The following is a 22,661-nucleotide window of genomic DNA, read 5'->3' as shown; positions in this document are numbered from 1 at the left end:
TAATATTGTTAAATTTAACTTTAGTTAAAACATTTTCGAAAGGCTACCTGAACGTGTTTTGATTACATATCGTGACTTTCGGGAACACCAGTTTGTCCTTGAACTTCACTTCTGTTGTGATGGCGGAAGGTCGAGACAGGAAGTAGGTGACACGGCCCTGGATGTTCCAAATCATCCACGCAGACGCCAGGAGAATAACAAGAAGCCAGACGAACCTGACAGAAAAAAGATCGTTAAACAAAATATACTTGCAAAGACCCAAATCCACATTTTATTATGCAATATTTCCATAACTGCATTTTTGACCCTTTCAAATGATGAAAACTAGTGTTACCAGTGTAGCGTAATATTACTTTTAAAGTTTTATATTTATCAATCGCAGATCGAAAGCGAGTTTTCTATTACATGATTTGGGAGTTTGTCATATTTTAATGTCTAAACCAATGCCATTATGTTATTATTATTTAGTTCATGTTAAACGACCATCTCTTAGGTTCTTTTGTGTTTTGAAGGGCAAAGGGTGTTTGACATTCCATTTCGACACCCCCATTCATAATTTCAGGATCCACTACTGAACATAGACATTTTGTCAACTGTATCCAATCAAATTATTTAACAGGGATTTAAAATGCGAGTATCTTGCTATTGACTGATTTGATTGATTGAAACATATCTTATTGCTTTTGAAAAACAAATGAATTAGGTACAGGTTTTCCAAATTATTAGGCCTTCTCCATAATACATACACATTACGACAGTGATATATTTGCTATTAAAAGTACGTATATCCAAAGTTTCTTTTGTTTGGTTTTTTTTCTCTCTTTTCTTTTTGTCTGATTTATTAATTTTGTCATTTTCACTAAACAACTGAGACAACTAAAGCAGAATTATATAGAATCCACTTACCTTCGGAGCCTGGAAATGTTTTGTCCTAAAACATACTTAAAACCTGAAATCCCAATATTGTTAGCGACATATTCTGCACTTTTCATGTTTAGGTATGAAAACTAATGAATGCGAGATATAGTAACCAATATCAGCGTGTTGACACACTCACAGAGAAAATGAATAGTTTACACCTGGTCTACTTTTTAAAAAGCTAGAATAAACGTAATTTATGAATAGGAATCAATTGTCCATTGGCAAACACTGAACGCAAATGTCAGGAAGAAAACATGAGAAGATTTCTAAAGGTCAAGTAGACGAACCACTCGGCTATATCGACGATCCTCGGCGTTTTGTTTGCTAAACATCTGTGTTAATGATAACCTTCTGCGTTGGAATATTACCTGTAATTATTTCGACATCGATATCTTCCCTTCTTACAAAGACGCACTAGCTAATTAATGTATTTAGTAGTTATGGTCTTGCTTCAAACGCAATTCAGCAAAGACAACAATTTTTTCAGATATATTCCAAGAGAATTAATAAGGGAACAAAAATGTCAAGTGTTTGATGCATAATTACAAAAAAAGAAAAGCATATTTACATGTAGCTTAATATAATTGTCAGGAAATATTTGTCATTACCACTTTTTTGGTTTCCACTCATTGATCGTTTTGGCCACTGTGAACAAACTTTGACCGGCCTAGGTCAGGGGTCAACAATGGCTGAAATTCCTGCCGCTGATTTGCCTATCAAACTCAAAATTCAGCCGACACGAATCAAAATCTAACAGACCTAACATGATTATAGATTATAATAGTTTTAATAATACTAGTAAAATAAATAAATAAATCAACAAAAGATCAACATGAGATACTACTAATAAAAATACAATGACGTTGCGCACGGTACCAGTTTATGTAACGTCAGAAACGTGGACAAAATAGGAAGTTATTTAAGCGCTTCGAATTTTGTTTTTGTGTTCAGTGTGACAAATTCCTTAGAATTATCAGGAAAATGTATCAATGCATAACATCCTGTATTTTTTTGCCTTGTAACTTTTTATTTTACTTTTTTAAAATTCTATTACCTTTTTGTTACTAATTGCTATTTTCAAAAGTATGCCAATTTTCAACTCTACCTCCTCCCCCCTATTCTGTCCCGGACCCTGTCACTGGCGAAGTCAGAGATTGTGCCCGGGAGAGACGTGCTTGAACCTTAATTTGATATAGGAACGTTAATATGTTATCCAATCCAATCTGTGGTTCCTGATTGGCATGGGTATATTTTGGACGATCTAGACACATTTTTTTTTAAATTAAGATCACAGGGTATTTTGGAATAACAGCGCGGCCACCCCTAAACTCGTAATGGACATTATCAGCCGTCCTGATTTATTCCTGTAAATTATTATTAATCGTTGATTAAGTAGACTTTCCCATCTAAAATCACACAACTGACCATTACGTAGTCCCAAAGAAAAGAAAATTATCACTTGGGTGTCGTGAGTCGTATCTCTTGCTCCAACGTACCTTACCAATAGGCCTAATAATATGCATTTTTTCTTTGGATTTTTTAAGAGAGAAAATATTATAACTCCATTTCGTTCTATTCATGCAAATCGAAATAGATTTAGTTAAATAGTTTATTATATTATCAAGTCATTTATGTTGTTTTACAAGTCAGGGCCCCGTTCCACGAAGCGATCTTAGCGATAAGATCACCTTAAGTGCATATGTTAGCTGTGCAGTTACGGTTATCTTAGGGCTAAGATCGTCGTGGAACGGGGCCCAGGTTGATAAAAGTGAACCGCCTTGTAAATGACTGCCTTTGTTTACAATGTGCATACAGGAGTTGGTCGGAGCTGACGTCACTACGCCCCAAGCTAGAATTCAGTTTATTAACTCTAAAATTACGCGTTTTTCACTTCTTAAAGTGTCAGTATGTGTTGGTGGTCCGGGTATACACCTTTACAACACATAAGGCTCATGTTTGAGTTTACTATCCCTTTAAATTCAAAGAACTGTTTAACTGTAATAGCATCAGCACCTTCCGTAAAATGTCAAAATTCATTTCTTAAATTACAAGTAAATTTGAACAGTAAACCATTGATAAACATCATGAATATTATTTGATACTTTTAAAGGTACTGACATGTAACAATCACTCTGGTATATTTGGATATCTTGTATTCTACAAAGAACTCTTGTCACTGAAAATTACTATTGTACAATACTTCCTCATAGGCTGTCGTTTGACGGCCTGAGTGTACCGAAATAAAGTTTCAAAGTTTCAAAGTCAGTTATGATTTGCTTCTAATTTGAATGCACTTAAAATGTATGTGTATATGTATGTATGTATATATATACAGTTGCATTAATTGGTATAAAACATTGAAAAGTAAACTTTGACTAAGATAAATTGTATTTCTTTTAATTATTCTTAGTTATATAAATTGCAAAATCATTTAAATCAAATGTACAATTTGTTTATTGTATAAAGACAATTTTGCACAAACATGTACGTGTATGTTGTAAGGTCAAGTAAATGTGTATCAAGCATCAAGAATTTTTAAAATGTCTTCAGTCATAAGTATGGTATACTTTCCCATGTTCCTTTCCGATGCATGTTTAAAGCCATTTGCCGTGTGACATGTTCACTTTTTGCATTTTTACATGTCAGATTTATCTATAAAGAAAAATTTCCTTGTAGCTTTCGAGTGTAGTACAAAACATTTATCCTCACGACTATAGGCCATGCTGCTTCAAAATCAATGTCCTTGATTTGACTTTCTGTCCTCATTTGTAGTTTTGACATCTTTGTTCTGCTTTTTAGTAGCTGTTAAAGCGATATATGTATAAGGGACAGTTTATTAACTACATGTACTCTCTAAGTATTGGTAGCCAAGCAATATGCTCCTTAAAAATGAAAGAAACCTAGACCATTTCATACATTATTATGACACACACACACACACACACACACACACACACACACACACACACACACTTTATAGATAGATAGATATATATTCTTTTATTTCTTTATTATTGTTAAATGACGATTGCGAAATAGGCTACAATAATATAACATTAACAAAGATGCAATAATAATAATAATAATAATAATAATAATAATAATAATATAGTATTATAATAAATATATGTATAATAATAACATTATATTGTTATGCCAACCGTGCATATAATATCCAACTTCTAAAAATTATATTTACAAGCATAAAATGTTGCAGTTGGAGAGTTGCTGAGTTTATAGCAAAAACCTAACAGAGAAATGGGGCCATGTTAAGACTGGAAGAAGGTAGGACTTAAGATAAAACGAAAGGGGATGTAAGTTTTTTTTTATTATTATTATTATTTGTGGTTTTTTTAATATGTTTTCTTGATTTGTCCTCTTAATAATAATAAAAAAATTTTTTTTTAAAAATGCTATGATGAATAATGCTTATACAAAGCAAGGAGAAAAAAACAAAGTGAATATGTCAACTACGTAACATGACGGAGTTGACCGTAACGGGGTTGACATTTTACTAAATTCAGGTACATAATAAACTATTGGTGTGGTTGGATAGTTATTCAGTATAATATATAGGAAAGTTGTCTTTTCTGGAAGACTTTGCTACTCGCGAATATGTAGTGTGTTATGTTATATTCAGCAGGTTGATAATGTAGCAATTGAAACTATGAGTTAGTTTTACCACATAAACCTTCCCAAAGTATAAACGTAACTGGATACTTTAATCTGTAATGTGTAAAAAATTCACTTCTCTGCTTAAGCTATGTTTTTGTGACGGAGTTGACATCAACGTTTGAGATACTGCAGATTGTGATAAATGTTATGGGTACCAACTTCCAATCGTGTGTACAATGATTGTCTTTTTGCTGTGGCATGCACCAAAATGCCAGACTGGTAACTAAACAAGACGCCCCATATAAAGAGACATGCAAAAGTTGCATTTTGGCCAGAAAAGGCCCTCTCCCATAAAACCCAGTATATAGCTGCTGATAATTAATAACTTTCCTTTCACCAGACTTGGGCCAGGTTATTATATAATAGGTTTACTGTTAAGGAGTGAGTAAAGATAAGAAAATGTTGAAATTGGCCCTTTTTACTGTGGAATCAATCATTTGCATGTTTTATAGCTGTAACAGAGTGATGCATGTATATGTTGTATGGCTGAAAAATAGTGGTATGTATGCATGTTGTATGGCTACAATAGGCGTATGTGTGTTGTATGTCTAGAATCAAGGAAGTGTGTTTGTATGGGGTATGTTGAATGACCATAATATGATGATGCTATTGTGTGTCATATATGTTGTATAACTCAAATAGGGTGAAGCATTTGTCTGTTGTATTATTGAAATATAGTGGTGCATTTGTATGTTGTACGTTGTATATGAGTAAATAGGGTGACGCATTTGTATATTGTATGATTGAAATAAGTGGACGTAGTTGTGTGTTATGCGGATGGAATATGGTTATGTAACTGTATGTTGTCTGATTAAAATACGGAACATAGTTGTAAGATGTATGTTGAATGACTGAAATAGGGTGATGCAATTGTATTTTGCATGTTTTATCGTTGAAATGTGATAATGCAATGGTATTTTGTATGACTGAAATGGGTGATGCAGTTGTATATTGTATGATTAACATAGGGTGCAGAGGTGGATCTAGGGGGGGGGGGGGGGGGGGGGGGGGGCTCCCACCCCTACATTTTGCGATAGTTATAATTTTATTATATATTAATTTTCTTTCTTTATTTACGATCCCCGGCCTCCAAACATCCCCTAAAGTTCCCTTAGCATTCCACCTCATGTCACTGCCCCCCCCCCCCCAATGGATTTTGTGGATCCTCCACTGGGGTGTATCTGTACGTAGTGTGCCTCAAAAATGGTGATCAAATCGTTAGCTGTATGAATTAAATATAGTGACGCAGTTGTTGTAGGAGTGAAATAGGGTGACACAGTTGTATGTTGAATATTGTATGCGTGAAATAAGGCAATGCAATTGTATGTTATGTGCCTAAAATAGGGTGACACAGTTGTATGTTGTATATTGTATGCGTGAAATAAGGCGATGTAATTGTATGTTATGTGCCTAAAATAAGGTGACACAGTTGTATGTTGTATATTGTATGCGTGAAATAAAGCGATGTAATTGTATGTTATGTGACTAAAATAGGGTGACACAGTTGTATGTTGTATATTGTATGCGTGAAATAAGGCGATGTAATTGTATGTTATGTGACTAAAATAGGGTGACACAGTTGTATGTTGTATATTGTATGCGTGAAATAAGGCGATGTAATTGTATGTTATGTGACTAAAATAGGGTGACACAGTTGTATGTTGTATATTGTATGCGTGAAATAAGGCGATGTAATTGTATGTTATGTGCCCAAAATAAGGTGACACAGTTGTATGTTGTATATTGTATGCGTGAAATAAAGCGATGTAATTGTATGTTATGTGACTAAAATAGGGTGACACAGTTGTATGTTGTATATTGTATGCGTGAAATAAGGCGATGTAATTGTATGTTATGTGACTAAAATAGGGTGACACAGTTGTATGTTGTATAGTGTATGCGTGAAATAAGGCGATGTAATTGTATGTTTTGTGACTAAAATAGAGTGACACAGTTGTATGTTGTATATTGTATGCGTGAAATAATGCGATGCAATTATATGTTTTGTGACTAAAATAGGGTGACACAGTTGTATGTTGTATATTGTATGAGTGAAATAAGGCGATGCAATTATATGTTATGTGACTAAAATAGGGTGACACAGTTGTATGTTGTATATTGTATGCGTGAAATAAGGCGATGCAATTGTATGTTTTGTGACTAAAATAGAGTGACACAGTTGTATGTTGTATATTGTATGCGTGAAATAATGCGATGCAATTATATGTTTTGTGACTAAAATAGGGTGACACAGTTGTATGTTGTATATTGTATGAGTGAAATAAGGCGATGCAATTATATGTTATGTGACTAAAATAGAGTGACTCAGTTCCATGTTGTATAACTCAGATTGTATGATTGCCTATCGTTTTGTTCATTTGATTAAATTAAAGCATTTATACACCCCTGCATGGACACTGTATCGGTTATGGGTTCTCAAATAATGGCAGATGTATGGAAAACAATATGAACGATTCCCATCGATATATAATGTAAGCTAGAACTCCCTGAAGAGAATTGTAAAAACTCAAATATCACAAGTATGGCTTTTTAAACTCGTAACTTTGTTTTAACGAGTTCCGGGTGGAATTTGTTTGTGTGCCTTTGTTGTTAAAAAACAGATTTAGTTCTCTGGCATATGGTATGTCGTAGTAGTAATTAGATTTTAATTCATAATACCTGGACATCCAAGTAATATTCAAGTAATATGTGTAGAAGAATATACATATTCGTGTAACATGCAAGCAAAACCCTCTGCAGGAATATATATATATATATATATATATATATATATATATATATATATATATATAATATATAAAACACCCACATAAGATATAAACCATCTGATAATAATGAAAGGGCTCGTGGTTTAAATGGATTAATAATTATTTTACTGTTTATGTAGTATCTGTTTCTTCTTTATATATATTAACTAATTTTGCGGTTAGAATGATGGAAATACATGGTAAATAAGCCTCAAGTGTTGCCATATCTATATCATTTTTGCCCGATATCGTGGGGACCATATAAAAAGTCCCTTGCTGCATTAGGAAAAATGTAGCGGGTGTCCTCTGATGTCTACTTGTCAGAATTACCAAATGTTTGACATCCGACAGCCGATGATTAATAAATCCAAATCATTGTCCTTCCAATAATAATAATAATAGTAATAATAATAATAATAATATAGCTATAGTATGCTTTATTACCAAATATCCACAGTGAAATAATCTTGCATGTAAATGTCTTAACAGCCAATGACTGTAAAATAAATGAAATATAGTAATATACATGTGTCACGTGGGATATTCTGTCCCGTGGCGTAGTTTCTATGCAAAATTATCCAATCAAGAGTTGGGGAAGTTCTAACCAGCTTCCTTCTTCACAGTTAACGGCAGATCTGCAACAACAAAAAAACAAAAAAGACACGGTTTAACAGGCGCGAAAACTGCTATATTTTATACCGTCTATGTTAAAGTAAGCGTCATAGAATGATTATAACGTTGCAAGATAGCAATGACTTAGACAAGTACACTGTAGTATTGTTTGATGTTAGGTGCTAATTTTACTGTAATATCTGTTTCTTTACAAAAACCTCAAACTTCAGTACTTTATAAATTAGTTTCAAACTATTTCTCCTGGACCTTGTTTCGTTGTAGCAATTTAAAAAAAAAAAATTCATCACAACAGATGTTAAATAGTTTGAGACTGACCATAGACTAAAGGACCAAGAGAAATGTTGATGCAATTTGTTAAAAGCCATGTATAAGATAAAAGAAAGAAACGCATTTAGGTAATTACCTGTCCGTTTTTTCTTCCGTTCTCCACATATAACAGCGATAATGTCAAAAAGCTCAACGAGGGTCAAGATGCTGCCACCAAGACACAACCCAATACTGCCACCAATATCACCTGATAAACAGAAAAACAAAATTAGACACACGACAACATACTGTGGTATAGAATCAAGTATTGGTAGAATACTGCCACCAAAATACAAGCCAATACTATTACCAATGTCACCTGATACACAAAGAAACAACATCAGACACACACCTATAGATCATAGTACAGAATCAAAGTGTTAGAAAACGGTCAAACCATAAGCCACTACTGTCGCCAATTTTACCTGATAAACTGAGAAACAACATCAGACACACAATAACAGATCATAGTACAGATCATGGTACAGAGACGCACAATGTTAGAAAACTTCACAAAACCATAAACCAATAGTGTCTCCAATATCACCTGATAAACAGAGAAACATCACCAGATGCACAACACAAGATCATAGTACAGAATCAAAGTGTTAGAAAACTGTCAAACCACAAGCCAATACTGTCGCCAATATCAGCTGATAAACAGAGAAACAACACGAGACACAATAACAGATCATGGTGTAGAATGTTAAGAAAACTGTCTCTAAGACACAAGTCAATACTGCCTCCATTGTCACCTGACAAATAGTGGTGTAACAATACATCGAACTATCGATATGTTGCGATAGTCAGTGCCTCAGTAGCAATGCATCGATAGTCAATTCAACTATTGATAACTATCGCAATTATTTGCTCAACTATCGATAGTTTTGATAGTATGCACAATGAAACAACAACAACAATGTGTGGTCTTTCTATTATAAGTTTATTAAATATGATTTCACTACCTAGTGACATTATTACAAATAAACAGGCACATACATACACATATATACATACAGACATAAACATACGTACACACACTCAAACACACATACACACACACACATACATACATACATAATAGTTTTGCGAAATAGCTATTCATATTACTGTTATCAAGCGATTTAAGAATCCACAATAGTATTGCAATATTATCACAATAGTATTTTAACTATCGCAATACTATTGCAATAATAAAACTGACTGCAATAGTCACCCCTACTGACAAATACATAAAAAATGTCGAAGGAATTAAACAGTTTTAGAGTACTACGTCCAAGCTGATACTACCTCCATTATTACCTTATGAATAAAAACTCTACATCAGACACGTAACAACAGAGCATGTTACAGGATCAACCAGTATTAGAATACTGCCACCAAGACATCAGACACATAACATTTCATGGAATATAATGACACGGTTAAATTCTGTCGGCAGGAGAAAGCAAAGATATTAAATATGTCTACGTACACACAAGACCTTCTGCAGAATATGATGGCGATTTCTTCGATTCTTGCACGCCAAGATCTTTGAAGTAGATTTCAATCTTCAACAAATTGTCACTGAAAGCAAGTTTTAGTATTTAATATTTAAAACATTTTCGTTTCTAAAGAAATAATGTAACACATACATGAACGTAAGTTCACACATGCATATGCGTGTATACATGTACGTGCGTACAAACTCAAAAGCACAGGTACAAACATCTCTAAAAGAACCAAATATCCCAATAACCATAACTTATGAAGGTGCCGAGGAATAGTTAAACAAAGTGAACATTCCTTCCAATTCCTCTACGATCGACAGTTATTACAATTTCAGGTAAACCCTCTTGTGTAGAATACGATGAGTAGAAACATAACAAAAATACAGTTAGTCATATTCCACATAAAAACAAAGGTAAACTTGATCAAAATAATCATAAATTAAAAAAGAAAGAAAAAAGAAAAGAAAAAAGCACAGGTAAAATTAAGTAACCAGCAATTGACTATAATAAATGGAAACCCATTACCAAACAAGATATACAAACCCATTTATTATTAAGCTATGAAAATATAATAAAAACAAAAAACAAAATGGAGGGAAATTAATTTTAAAAAATGAATGAATGGATGAAGCAATGAATCAATGAATCAATGAATCAATAAATCATTGAATCAATCAATAATAACGACACCCGACACAAAAAGACACACAGGCTACTGGGTCTAAGCGAAAGTAAGTCTAAAAATGATCATTTACATTAAAAAAATAATATAATAAAAACGAAAGATGAACATACCTGTAGAAGCTGGACGTGAATTTCCGGTATGGCCTTAGAGCTACTTCACGCACGTCGTTCATATAATTTTCAAATTCGTCCACGGCCCGTCTCGTTTTGGTGTCGAAAACCTTGTAAACCATGTCCATTTCAGACACAAGGTCCAGTGTGTCTTGGGTTAAGGAGGAACTGTTCCAGTGTGAGAGATTCAGATCCTGCATCTTGATAGCGGCGAGAGAACAGTTGAAGAACAGTTTCTGATCTTTTAGAAAACATGCAATGCTCTCCTGGACATTTTCTTCCTCAAACAAAACGTAAGAAACCGGATCATGGTTTATAAAGTCTTCTACCATTACGAAGTCAATGTCCATATCGTCATTTGCTGTCATCCACGAATTAATTTTCTTGTGACCATATGCTGACTCCCAGTGATTCCGTTTGATGCATTGTAGAGCTTTGTGGAGCTCCTGCCGTGTAATGTTTGCTTCTTGTTGTGGGTTTATCCCCATCATCATGTCATTCACCAAGTCGTGCTCTGAAACAACATCCATCAAATATTGGACTTCAGCCAGAACCATGTCCATCGCAGTATAATATTTTTGTCTAATCTTCTTGTATTCGTCGAGTGCGATACCCAACTTTGCTAAATGGTCAGTAAAGTCGGGGTTTAGTATGTTGAGCAGAGCCCAGGCGTGGATGTATCTGGCTCTGTTCACATCAGACAGGGACACCGGAGCCTCCAGAAGCGCCGACTCTTGTCTAAACGGGTTGGAGAACTTAACGAGCGATAGCAATGTGGAGTAGATGACAGACTCACAGGGAGACGGACAGGTGCACTGCGTGATCTGACCAGTGAGGTAGAATAATTCTGAAATTTGAACAAATCAGTTTTTATTAGGTACACAGTGCATATTACACACATTGTGAAACGTTACTCTTGTATTTATTAAGCACACAGTGCAAATTACACACATTGTCAAACGTTACTCTTGTCTTTATTAGTAACACAGGGGGCAGGACGTAGCCCAGTGGTAAAGCGGTCGCTTGATGCGCAGTCAATGTAGGATCGATCCCTGTTGGTGGACCCATTGGGCTATTTCTCGTTCCAGCCAGTGCACAACGACTGGTATATCAAAGGCCGTGGTATGTACTATCCTGTCTGTGGGATGTTGCATATAAAAGATCCCTTGCTGCTAATCGAAAAGAGTAGGCCATGAAGTGGCGACAGCGGGTTTCCTCTACGTTACTACGTTACTACCCCTCCCCCCACCCACCCACCCCACGCCCCACCCCCCATCCCGAGTCAGGCCACCGATCTTATCTAATTTCTTTTTGACCACCCGATCTAATTTAGCGACCAAATTTAATGAGTAGAATTTTCTTGATTCATTCTATTAATTAGAGATGTGCATCAAAATTTTAAAGGCCCACTATTTAATTTTTGGATGTAAATTTCAAAATTGGCCGCTTATTTTTTTTTCTGTCCCGGGACAAGCCCCTGGCTATCCAGAGACAGGCCCTGGGACGGACATGCTCGAAACTCTAGTGGTATATGAGCATGTAAAAATTATTCGCACTCGCACTCAAACGTTACGCTTGCTTACACAGTCATGCTGAATCCTTTCCTTGAAACCGGCCTCGGTGGCGTCGTGGTTAGGCCATCGGTCTACAGGCTGGTAGGTAATGGGTTCGGATCCCAGTCGAAGCATGGGATTTTAATCCAGATACCGACTCCAAACCCTAAGTGAGTGCTCCGCAAGGCTCAATGGGTAGGTGTAAACCACTTGCACCGACCAGTGATCCATAACTGATTCAACAAAGGCCATGGTTTGTGCTATCCTGCCTGTGGGATGGTGCATATAAAAGATCCCTTGCTGCTAATCGGAAAGAGTAGCCCATGTAGTGGCGACAGCGGGTTTCCTCTCAAAATCTGTGTGGTCCTTAACCAAATGCCTGACGCCATATAACCGTAAATAAAATGTGTTGAGTGCGTCGTTAAATAAAATATTTAAGTGGAATACTAAACGCTCACTCGTACACAACATTGTCCGTTAACATGATGTCTAAAACTACTACAAGCCAACCGTTGTTAAATTTAAACCATGTTGCATTCAAATTAAATATAAATAAAGAAGACTGACCTTCATTAGGTGTGACACATTCTACGTTCCTGAGTAAAGTACATTTGGGTACGTCATCTCCTGTGGGGTAAAATGAATAATGTGCAGTGGTGGATCCAGAAAATCCATTGGGGGGGGGGGGCAATGACATGAGGCGGAATGCCAAGGGAACTTTGGGGGAGGTCTGAATTGGGGGATCGTAAAAAATGAAAATTAATATATATAATAAAATTAAAACTGTCGCAAAATTTAGGGGGCCCGGAACACTACCACCCCCCCCCCCCCCCCCGATCCGCCTCTGGTGTCTTGTTTGTAATCCTGTTTTAATACGGGAACGTTGAAAATAACGTTTTGCCAATCAGTGTCATGAAATTACGCATCTGCTGATAAGGGACTATGAAGAGGCTGCATTGTAACACTATAAAATGGCCGTTTCCATCAGATTTTAATTGGTCTTACAATATCCAGTTACTGTAGGCAACTGTGTGATAAGGTTTCACTATATAGTTGCATATCCATACTCCTTTTCTATCCTGTTCATTCCATATCCTGTTAATGTCAAATTTTAATTTATTTTATATGCTACTGATTTTACATCACATTGCTTTCACATCCATATTGATTAAATATCACATTGATGTCATATCTGATGGATTGTATATTCCATGGTAACAAACGCTACAAACGTAAAATAGGAAAATATGTTCTACAATTTAAAAAATAATTTCTACAATTCTACTGTCTGGAAGACACACCATTCGTGTACATTTTAACGATTTATCAGTCGTGGATAACTATTACGTTCTTGTTTTATGAATCACTTACAGTTCCTTTCAACACAAATTGTAAAAATAACTGACGAGTCCTACCAGGCATATATACGCTGACGCAGCCACATTTCCTCTTGATGAATGACGTCAGGCAGTTCAGGTGACATTTCTGGTAGCTGTAAGGGACGTCATCGGGGTAGTTGTCCAATTCAGTGGTTCCACATTCACCATGTGGGGGTGGAAGGTCGATGGTCTGAAATATGCATTAGCAGTTATACTTAAGTACACTAGATTGTGATTAATATACTAATATAGCAAAGTTTAAGGGCCAGTAAATATTTTCGACATTGTGTATTTGAACAATGTCATCAAAACACACTAGCATAACACAACACTAGCAAAACATGACCAAAAGGACCTTTAAATAATTGTTATGTGTTTCTGTCTAGCTAATGCATATTATCAGTCAAATTTAAAAGGCATAAAACGGATGTAGCTCCAATATACAATATCACTGAAATTAACATGGCTGTAGTGCATTCTTTAAAAACACGACCGGCCAGATACCGACTCCGAACACTGAGTGAGTGCTCCGCAAGGCTCAATGGGTAGGTGTAAACCACTTGCACCGAACAGTGATCCATAACTGGTTCAACAAAGGCCATGGTTTGTGCTATCCTGCCTGTGGGAAGCGCAAATAAAAGATGGAAAGAGTAGCCCATGTAGTGGCGACAGCGGGTTTCCTCTCAAAATCTGTGTGGTCCTTAACCATATGTCTGACACCATATAACCGTAAATAAAATGTGTTGAGTGCGTCGTTAAATAAAACATTTCTTTCTATCTTTAAAAAACCAACTGACACATAATATTGTTACTTACTTCTCTTTGCTGAAGACCAATAGATACATATTGACCGACGCTAACTCCAATGCCCTGTTCCTTGGCTAAGGCCTCGGTTTCGTTGTGATCAGTGATAACCACAAGTGCTCCGGCCTGGGTCTGAGGATCTCGCATGTAGTCATACTGCTCAATGAAGAGGTCAAGGGTCAGGCCGCCATCTTTGTCTAAAATATAAGACAGTAGGTAAGTCGGCATTTAAATATTAAGGTCAGTATTGCTAATATGAGAAAACGACACATCTGGTACATGCTGTCATGAATGAATGAATGAATGAATGAAAGAATGAATGAATGTTTAACGACACCCCAGCACGAAGAATATATCGACTATTGGATGTCAAACTATGGTAATGCAAACAAATATATCAATATAAAAATTCAAGATTTAAATAAAAACACAGTGTAAAGAACTGTTCAAAAATACAAATATCACAGATAGATACTGACTTTTACTTAAAATTTCAATTGTATCGCGAAGAAAACAAGGGGATTTGTGCTGTATTGGTCATTCTCAAAGAGAATGTTACATCCCTGCACGACGGTGAGGATACAGCACGCGCAGGGGTCGTGAAAGAATACCTGTTTAACCGGTTCTGAACGACAAAAAGAGAAGTTTGTTTTTTCTTTCTCAAACGACACCACTAGAGCACATTAATCATCGGGTATTGGATGTCAAACATATGGTGATTCTGAGAAGTAGTAATCAGAGGAAAACCGCTAAATATTTCCTAGTGCAGCAAGGTATCTTTCCGACAGACAGGCAAGCACATACTACGGCCTTTGATCAGTTGTGATGCACTGGATGGAACGAGAATAACCAATCAGTTGAATCGATCCACTGAGGTGGTTTGATCCTGCGACGCAAGCATCTCAAGCAAGCACTTAATCGACTGAGCTAAATCCCACCCCCTGAACGACAAAAACAAAGTTTGTTTTATTTCAGAACACCAATAGAACACATTGATTTATTAATCATCGGCTATTGGAAAAAGAAAGAAATGTTTTATTTAACGACGCACTCAACACATTTTATTTACGGTTATATGGCGTCAGACATATGGTTAAGGACCACACAGATATTGAGAGAGGAAACCCGACATCGCCACTTCATGGGCTACGCTTTTCGATTAGCAGCAAGGGATCTTTTATATGCACCATCCCACAGACAGGGTAGTACATACCACAGCCTTTAATATACCAGTCGTGGTGCACTGGCTGGAACGAGAAATAGCCCAACGGGCCCACCGACGGGGATCGATTCCACACCGATCGCGCATCGAGCGAGTGCTGCACACTGGACTACGTCCCGCCCCCGGCTATTGGATGTCAAACACTTGGTAATATGACATATAGAAACTCGCTACATTTATTTTCCATTACTAGCAAGGGATCTTTTATATGTACCACCCCACAGACAGGATAGCATATACCACGGCCGTTGATATATCAGTCGTGGTGCACTGGCTGGAACGAGAAATAGCCCAACGATCCCACCGACGTAGATCGATCTTATATCGACCGCATATCAAGCGAGCGCTTTACCACTGGGCTACGCCCCCACCTACAAGAAAATAATTACCCAGATAACACAAACGCATTGCAGTCTATTGGTATCGTACTTGCTTTATCAGTGAGTCTGTCATCTGGGCTGATACTGAACTGGTAGCACACTCCCATGTTAGTGAAGACCTCCGTGAAGTTTTCTGGACCGCACAGCTCACCTTTCCACACGCACCTACACAAAATAACATTCCATAGGAAAAAAAAACCAAATAGCTGTCAATAGAATATTTCATTTATTATGTACTAGTAAACAAAGCCATGTGGCGAAGACAAGAAATATTGGGAGTAGGCCCATACACGTCAAATGTAGCAACAGTAAATGTTCTTATTATGATGCGAGATGTAGCCCAGTGGTAAAGCGCTCGCCTCATGCGCTGTCGGTCTACGATCATTCCAGCCAGTCCACCACGATTGGCTGTGGTATGTGCTATCCTACCAAAGGCCGTGGTATGTGCTATCCTGTATGTAGAATGGTGCATACAAAAGATCCCTTGCTACTAATGGAAAAATGTAACGGGTTTCCTCTCTAAGACTGTATTTCAAAATTATCAAATGTTTGACATCCAATAGCCGATGATTAATAAATCATCGTGCTCTAGTGGTGTCGTTAAACAAGATAAACTTTATCTTCTTGTTTTTTGGTTGTTTGTTTGCATTTCAAAGTCCAAACTCCAAACACTTTCATTATTTTAATATAAATACCACTACGTCCGTATAGTAGACAGTGTATCGCTTACCACAACCTTTTTATAGTAGACAGTGTCTCTTTTACCAAGCAGAAATGTTTAACATGACAGTATTGCGGGCACATAGCCTAGGATATAAGAGAATACCTTTGAATGAGCGTAGTTTTTTGGTGTGAGACCCTCTTGTAGAACTCAGTGACGTTGATGTCAGACAGGATGGAGTCGTACTTGTTGATGTCGTGGTACTTCAAAGACGTGCTGTCGATATCGTCCCAAAGACTAAACAAATAGCGGTCAACAGCTTCGTACACAGTGGGGGACATCCGCGGTCTGTCTACATTCTCAAACACTTTACTGGATCTGGTGGAGTCAAATCAAAATATTATATTATTTCTAAGACCTGGTAGAGTAAATTTATCAGAATATTACTTTATTTATAACACCTGGTAGAGACAAATCAGAATATTACAGTATTTATAAGACCTGGTAGAGTTAATATCAGAATATTACATTATTTATAAGACCTGGTAGAGTTAATATAAGAATATTATATTATTTATAAGACCTGGTAGAGTTAATATCAGAATATTACATTATTTATAAGACCTGGTAGAGTTAATATAAGAATATTATATTATTTATAAGACCTGGTAGAGTTAATATCAGAATATTACATTATTTATAAGACCTGGTAGAGTTAAATTTATCAGAATATTACATTATTTATAAGACCTGGTAGAGTTAAATTTATCAGAATGTTACATTATTTATAACACCTGGTGGAGTCAATCAGAATATTACATTATTTATAAGACCTGGTAGAGTAAATATCGGAATATTACATTATTTATAAGACCTGGTGGAGTGAAATCAGAATATTACATTATTTATAAGACCTGGTAGAGTCAATCAGAATATTATATTATTTATAAGACCTGGTAGAGTAAATATCAGAATATTACATTATTTATAAGACCTGGTGGAGTTAAATTTATCAGAATATTACATTATTTATAAGACCTGGTGGAGTTAAATTTATCAGAATATTACATTATTTATAAGACCTGGTGGAGTGAAATCAGAATATTACATTATTTATAAGACCTGGTAGAGTCAGTCAGAATATTACATTATTGATAAGACCCGGTGGAGTTAAATTTATCAGAATATTACATTATTTATAAGACCTGGTAGAGTCAATCAGAATATTATATTATTTATAAGACCTGGTAGAGTTAAATTTATCAGAATATTACATTATTTATAAGACTTGGTAGAGTTAAATTTATCAGAATATTACATTATTTATAAGACCTGGTGGAGTAAAATCAGAATTTCACATTATTTACGAGACCTGTTGGAGTTATCCATCATATTTAGACCGTTTATCAGGCCTGATGAAGTTAAACCGACACACTGCATTGTTATCTTGACCTCAAAGCGACATATTAGATTGTTATTTAGTCTGGTGCAGTCAAATTAACATATTACGTTTTATACTAGAGCTGGTGGAATCAAATCAACATACTATATTTTGTTTTTTATTTGGTATGCAAAATCACTAAACTGGTGTAGTAAAATAAGCATATTACTTTGCATTAAGCATTATTATACTAAGCCAGTAAGAATGTAAATGTAGTAATAAAATGAATAACTGGATTTTTTTAAAGAGAAAAAAAACCCGCAAACATTTCGAGTCTACCTGAACATGTTTTGGTTACATATCGTGACTTTTGGGAACATAAGTTTGTCCTTGAACTTCATTTCTGTTGTGATGGCGGAAGGTCGAGACAGGAAGTAGTTGACACGGCCCTGAATGTTCCAGATCATCCACGCAGACGCCAGGAGAATAACAAGAAGCCAGACGAACCTAGTACACAAATAACGTAGTTTTACTGTATATGCTTCTATGGTCTTGATTTTGTATATCCGTGTGTCTGTCTATCTGTCTCTCTCCAACGCTTATTAACCGTAAATAAAATGCGGTCAGTGTGTGCGTCATTAAATGCAACATTTTTCTCTTTCGCTCAATCCTTCCCCCTCTCCTTTTATATCCCTCCCTCCCTCCCTCCCCCTCTCTCTCTCTCTCTCTCTCTCTCTCTCTCTCTCTCTCTCTCTCTCTCTCTCTCTCTCTCTCTCTCTCTCTCTCTCTCTCAATGATATATTTTAAGTAATTAAGAACTTTAATTTATACAATTTTCCATAGTTTTATGGATTGATGTGTTGCATAAAGTAAAACTCAATGCTATAGCTTACCCACCTTCGAAGTCTGGAAACACCCTGTCCTAAGACATATTTTAAAGCAGAGATCCCAATGTTATTGGCGATGTATTCTGCACTTCGCTTGTCAAATTGCACGGAATAACGCATGGCGGTTTTAGTTCCTGTTGTCCATACACTCTGATACTTGTAACAAGTGTGGCTTTTTAGAATGCGATACTCATATTTCTCAACGAATTTCAACTGCCTGACTATTTACATTCACAGCAAATAAGGTATATTACTTCTAATCGTTACCTTGATGTAAATCGAAAAAACAATAGATAATGAAAAACAAGGAAGCATAAAAAATATCGATAAAGGAAAACTGATAGTGAACTGGCAAACACTATCAGCAAATAGCAATTAGATGAAATTCGATGACGTGATTCAACACAAATATACACAAGCTTGGGAAAATCCACACTGTATTGACACGTCTACTTGTGGGTTGTCTCTCTCTCTCTCTCTCTCTCTCTCTCTCTCTCTCCTCTCTCTCTCTCTCTCCTCTCTCTCTCTCTCTCCTCTCTCTCCTCTCTAGCTCTCTCTCTCTCTCTCTCTCTCTCTCTCTCTCTCTCTCTCTCTGTGTGTGTGTGTGCGCGCAATAAAACTCGGTGTTAACATAAGTGTGATGGAATGGCATTTCTTTCCATGGCATTAATTCATTTCCATACTTCAAAATAAGCACTAACTTCACAATATCAAACACTGTATAGATCACGTTACTGAACCTACAGCTGCATCAATTACTATCAGGTGCTGTTTTCTCAGCTAAATGATCCACTGCGGATTAAACCATTTTTTCTTCCTTTTTTAAAATTCTATTTTACATGAAGCGGGAGGAAACTCGAAGGAAATATGTTTGCTTAATGTTTGATAGATGGTATCACCGGCCCCATCGATGAATATACCTATCTGTTTTCCTGTTGCAACCAGTGTCCCAATACTGCTATATATGGTCAATTGTTGAGGCGTGTGTTTGTAGAATACGTTGCATCGCAAACCAAAATTATAGCCGATACTAGTCCATATTTTGAACTTATGCATGGTTTCCCATATCTTTGGTGAAACTCTTTCACACATATTATTTGTTTTATCGTTTTAGATGAAGTGACGGACTTTGCAGTTGTGTTGGCAGTACTCATGACTGGTACCACCGGTGGGGCAGGATATGTTCAACTTTCGAGAACACCTGATATCATTACTGTTATGACAGTGATTCATGAGTGCATGTCATCATAGCTGTTCTTATTCTAATTAGCTCTGTCCGGTGCCAATTTTAGTAAACCAGTATGAGAGTGGCAGTCCTCTTTGTGACGATGCAAGAGGGATCAAATCTCCAGTAAAGGATCTCCTCGGGAGTGGCTGTCCTATAGACGATACACTGGTTAGATATTAATGAAATCATTCACTATTTTTACTATTTTGCCAAATTCCCATTCGACTGCGTTGTTTAGAGAGAAGCCTTGACCATGTGTTACGGTTTTGTCATTCAGATTTATTTTGCATAGGGGTTTCAAATAAGATCACACACACACACACACACACACACACACACACACACACACACTCTATCTTGTGACTTGTTGCACGTTATTCATGACATTGGTGATTTCAAGCCTATTTGTACTGTAGTTTCACTTTGATATTTACATTATATTCTCTGAAAGCGTAATTGCAGATTTTCTTTGGTCCATTCTACACTATTTGCAATTGGATATTCTATCATTTTAAGACAGGAATCAATGAAAAGTGAGAACTGACAACCCTGTAATTAACCAGTAGAGAGACGTGAAAACCAGCACTTTTAAACGAAGAAAATAGTCTGTATTAATCAAGATTACAACAATATTTTAACAAATTAAAACCTTTAATTTCCATATTTTAAAGAAAAAAATACTGTAGCAGTTCTGGTAACCACACTATTCTAAAATTTAAAGATTGGTTCTGCAGTATCCATTTAAATTTAAAAGAAACATAATATTTTAAAGAAGAAATAACAGTAAATATATGTTTATTTTAATATCATAATATTTTAAAAAAGAGTTCATAATGTATTTGAATGTCATAATATTTTAATAAGGAATCAGCTGTTCATAATATATTCTGATTTCAATATTTTAATTAAAAAAACTAACAGTTTATAATATATTCTGATTCCAATAATATCAGAAAGTGAAATTAAACTTTTTCGCCAGACTCTTTTGTTTTGATTTAGCCAGATTAGTTAGAAAATGTTATTTATCTGCATAGAGAAACAAATTGGCGAGTAATGGAGCAGTTGGTGTCCATGGCTATACATGTCCTATCTCCAAATTTAACACATACGCTGTCAATAAGGAAGTTCAGCACTTCACATATGTCTGTCTCAGTACATTACGGATTTGATTTAGTTTTAGTTTTAACAAATTGTCAACATCCATTGAAGATAGTTGTATATTTGTATCTCTGTTCACGTTTTAGTAATAAATGAACCATTGATTAAGGAATGAAGTTTTTTTTAGAGACAAGCAATATATTTTTGGCCGAATACAGTTTATATAGAATGCAGATGCAAGTCATACGGCCATATCCAAAATGTGTGAATGTCGTTTTAAAGATATCGTGTTGGCCAATCCATGAGCATCACCTAGACCTCAAGACCAAACCGGCCACTGGAGATATCGCTACCACTACGTATTTTGCCCGTTAACTGCACAAGCTTCATTCATAAATAACTTTTAGTTGGAAATTGCATCTAAAATGTTCAGGATATTTCAATATATTGAGTGTCTGCCCCCCCCCCCCCCCCCCCCCCATTTTAAAAAACAATGTACCCCTAGTTTATAATAATAACTTGGAAAGTACTAATATTTATACAAGGATAATAATATTTTGCATTTAAAATCATATGGGCATTACCCTTTTGTAGTAAAAACGTCACATATTTAGGTCGAATGACTTATAAACAGTAATAGAATCAAAACTGCATGTCAAAAGATGTAATGCTAGAGTCACATGCATTTAATGTGGTGCAGGTCTTGTGCACATCGAGTACCACCGTGTCTCACTGTGATTGCACGTTTGTTAAATACCACCTGTCAAATCTAGGTTGTCTGTCAAGATTGTTTCTACTTATTTACCTTAGAAAGTCTCCAATGGCACAGATTACCCCCAAGATGTTTAAAATGGTGTTCAGTAAATTTGACAAAGCTATCACTGAAGCTTGTTTTACCGAAGAGGAATGGTGAGCTAAAAAACAAATTGAAGGAATTTTGTACAAAACTTTTAAAGATTAATTCTGTAAAGTATATTATCAATATTAAAGAGATTGGACCAATAAGACCAAAGTCAGTGTGTAAATAGGATGGATGACACATTGATCATCGATTTTAGCTAAATAATAGTAGATAAACTGGAATTATTCTTCCGATATTTATCTTTTGACATACAGTTTTGATTCTATCACTATTTAAAAAGCATTTGACCTAAATACTTGAATTATTTTTTACCACTAATAAAACCAACTGCAAAAACATTATTATCCTGTTATTAATACTTTTCATGTTATTAATGTGCAGATAGGGCTACATTGTTTTTTTAATTGGGGGTGGTTGGGAGGCAGTAGGTATATAGTGCGTATGACGGTAAACTAATTTGTGAAATTGTAATTTTTATTTTAATTATGTCAAACGCGTTTTATTTACATGCACTTTCTTGGATGACAATTTCAGACTATTTTAAAGGTAAAGGTTCCTCGGTTCTTTCATCTCTGTGCTAGGTTCGAGAATACTGACAAATAATGATAGAGACATCAG

At 35.8% G+C, this 22,661-nt stretch overlaps 1 protein-coding gene across 1 annotated transcript; it reads right to left on the bottom strand.

Annotated features, from left to right (window-relative positions):
* Nucleotides 1-7,847: 7,847 nt before the first annotated feature.
* LOC121374724 (acid-sensing ion channel 2-like) lies at nucleotides 7,848-18,975 on the bottom strand. The gene is made up of 12 exons (XM_041501832.1): nucleotides 18,866-18,975; nucleotides 18,308-18,475; nucleotides 16,753-16,965; nucleotides 15,976-16,091; nucleotides 14,884-14,949; nucleotides 14,337-14,521; nucleotides 13,557-13,710; nucleotides 12,709-12,768; nucleotides 10,589-11,435; nucleotides 9,778-9,869; nucleotides 8,401-8,511; nucleotides 7,848-7,999 (listed from the first exon to the last, which is right to left on the bottom strand). The coding sequence occupies exons 1-12, from the start codon at nucleotides 18,973-18,975 to the stop codon at nucleotides 7,965-7,967; spliced, it is 2,157 nt and encodes a 718-aa protein (XP_041357766.1). The 3' UTR covers nucleotides 7,848-7,964.
* Between the last annotated feature and the right edge of the window lie 3,686 nt (nucleotides 18,976-22,661).

Source organism: Gigantopelta aegis, chromosome 6, assembly GCF_016097555.1.
Source record: "Gigantopelta aegis isolate Gae_Host chromosome 6, Gae_host_genome, whole genome shotgun sequence".
Classification (NCBI taxonomy): domain Eukaryota; kingdom Metazoa; phylum Mollusca; class Gastropoda; order Neomphalida; family Peltospiridae; genus Gigantopelta; species Gigantopelta aegis.
Note: the sequence above shows the minus strand (reverse complement) of the source record. Positions and strands in the feature narration are given on the sequence as shown.

Bases quoted from the DNA above. Each gene is read 5' to 3' on its own strand.
- LOC121374724 (XM_041501832.1), bottom strand. From the start codon at position 18,975: ATGCGTTATTCCGTGCAATTTGACAAGCGAAGTGCAGAATACATCGCC. The intron at 14,950-15,975 runs GTACGATACCAA...TTTGTCGTTCAG, and splicing joins CAGACTCACTGATAAAGCAA to AACCGGTTAAACAGGTATTC. The intron at 8,000-8,400 runs GTAATTACCTAA...TTGTTGTTGCAG, and splicing joins ACGGAAGAAAAAACGGACAG to ATCTGCCGTTAACTGTGAAG.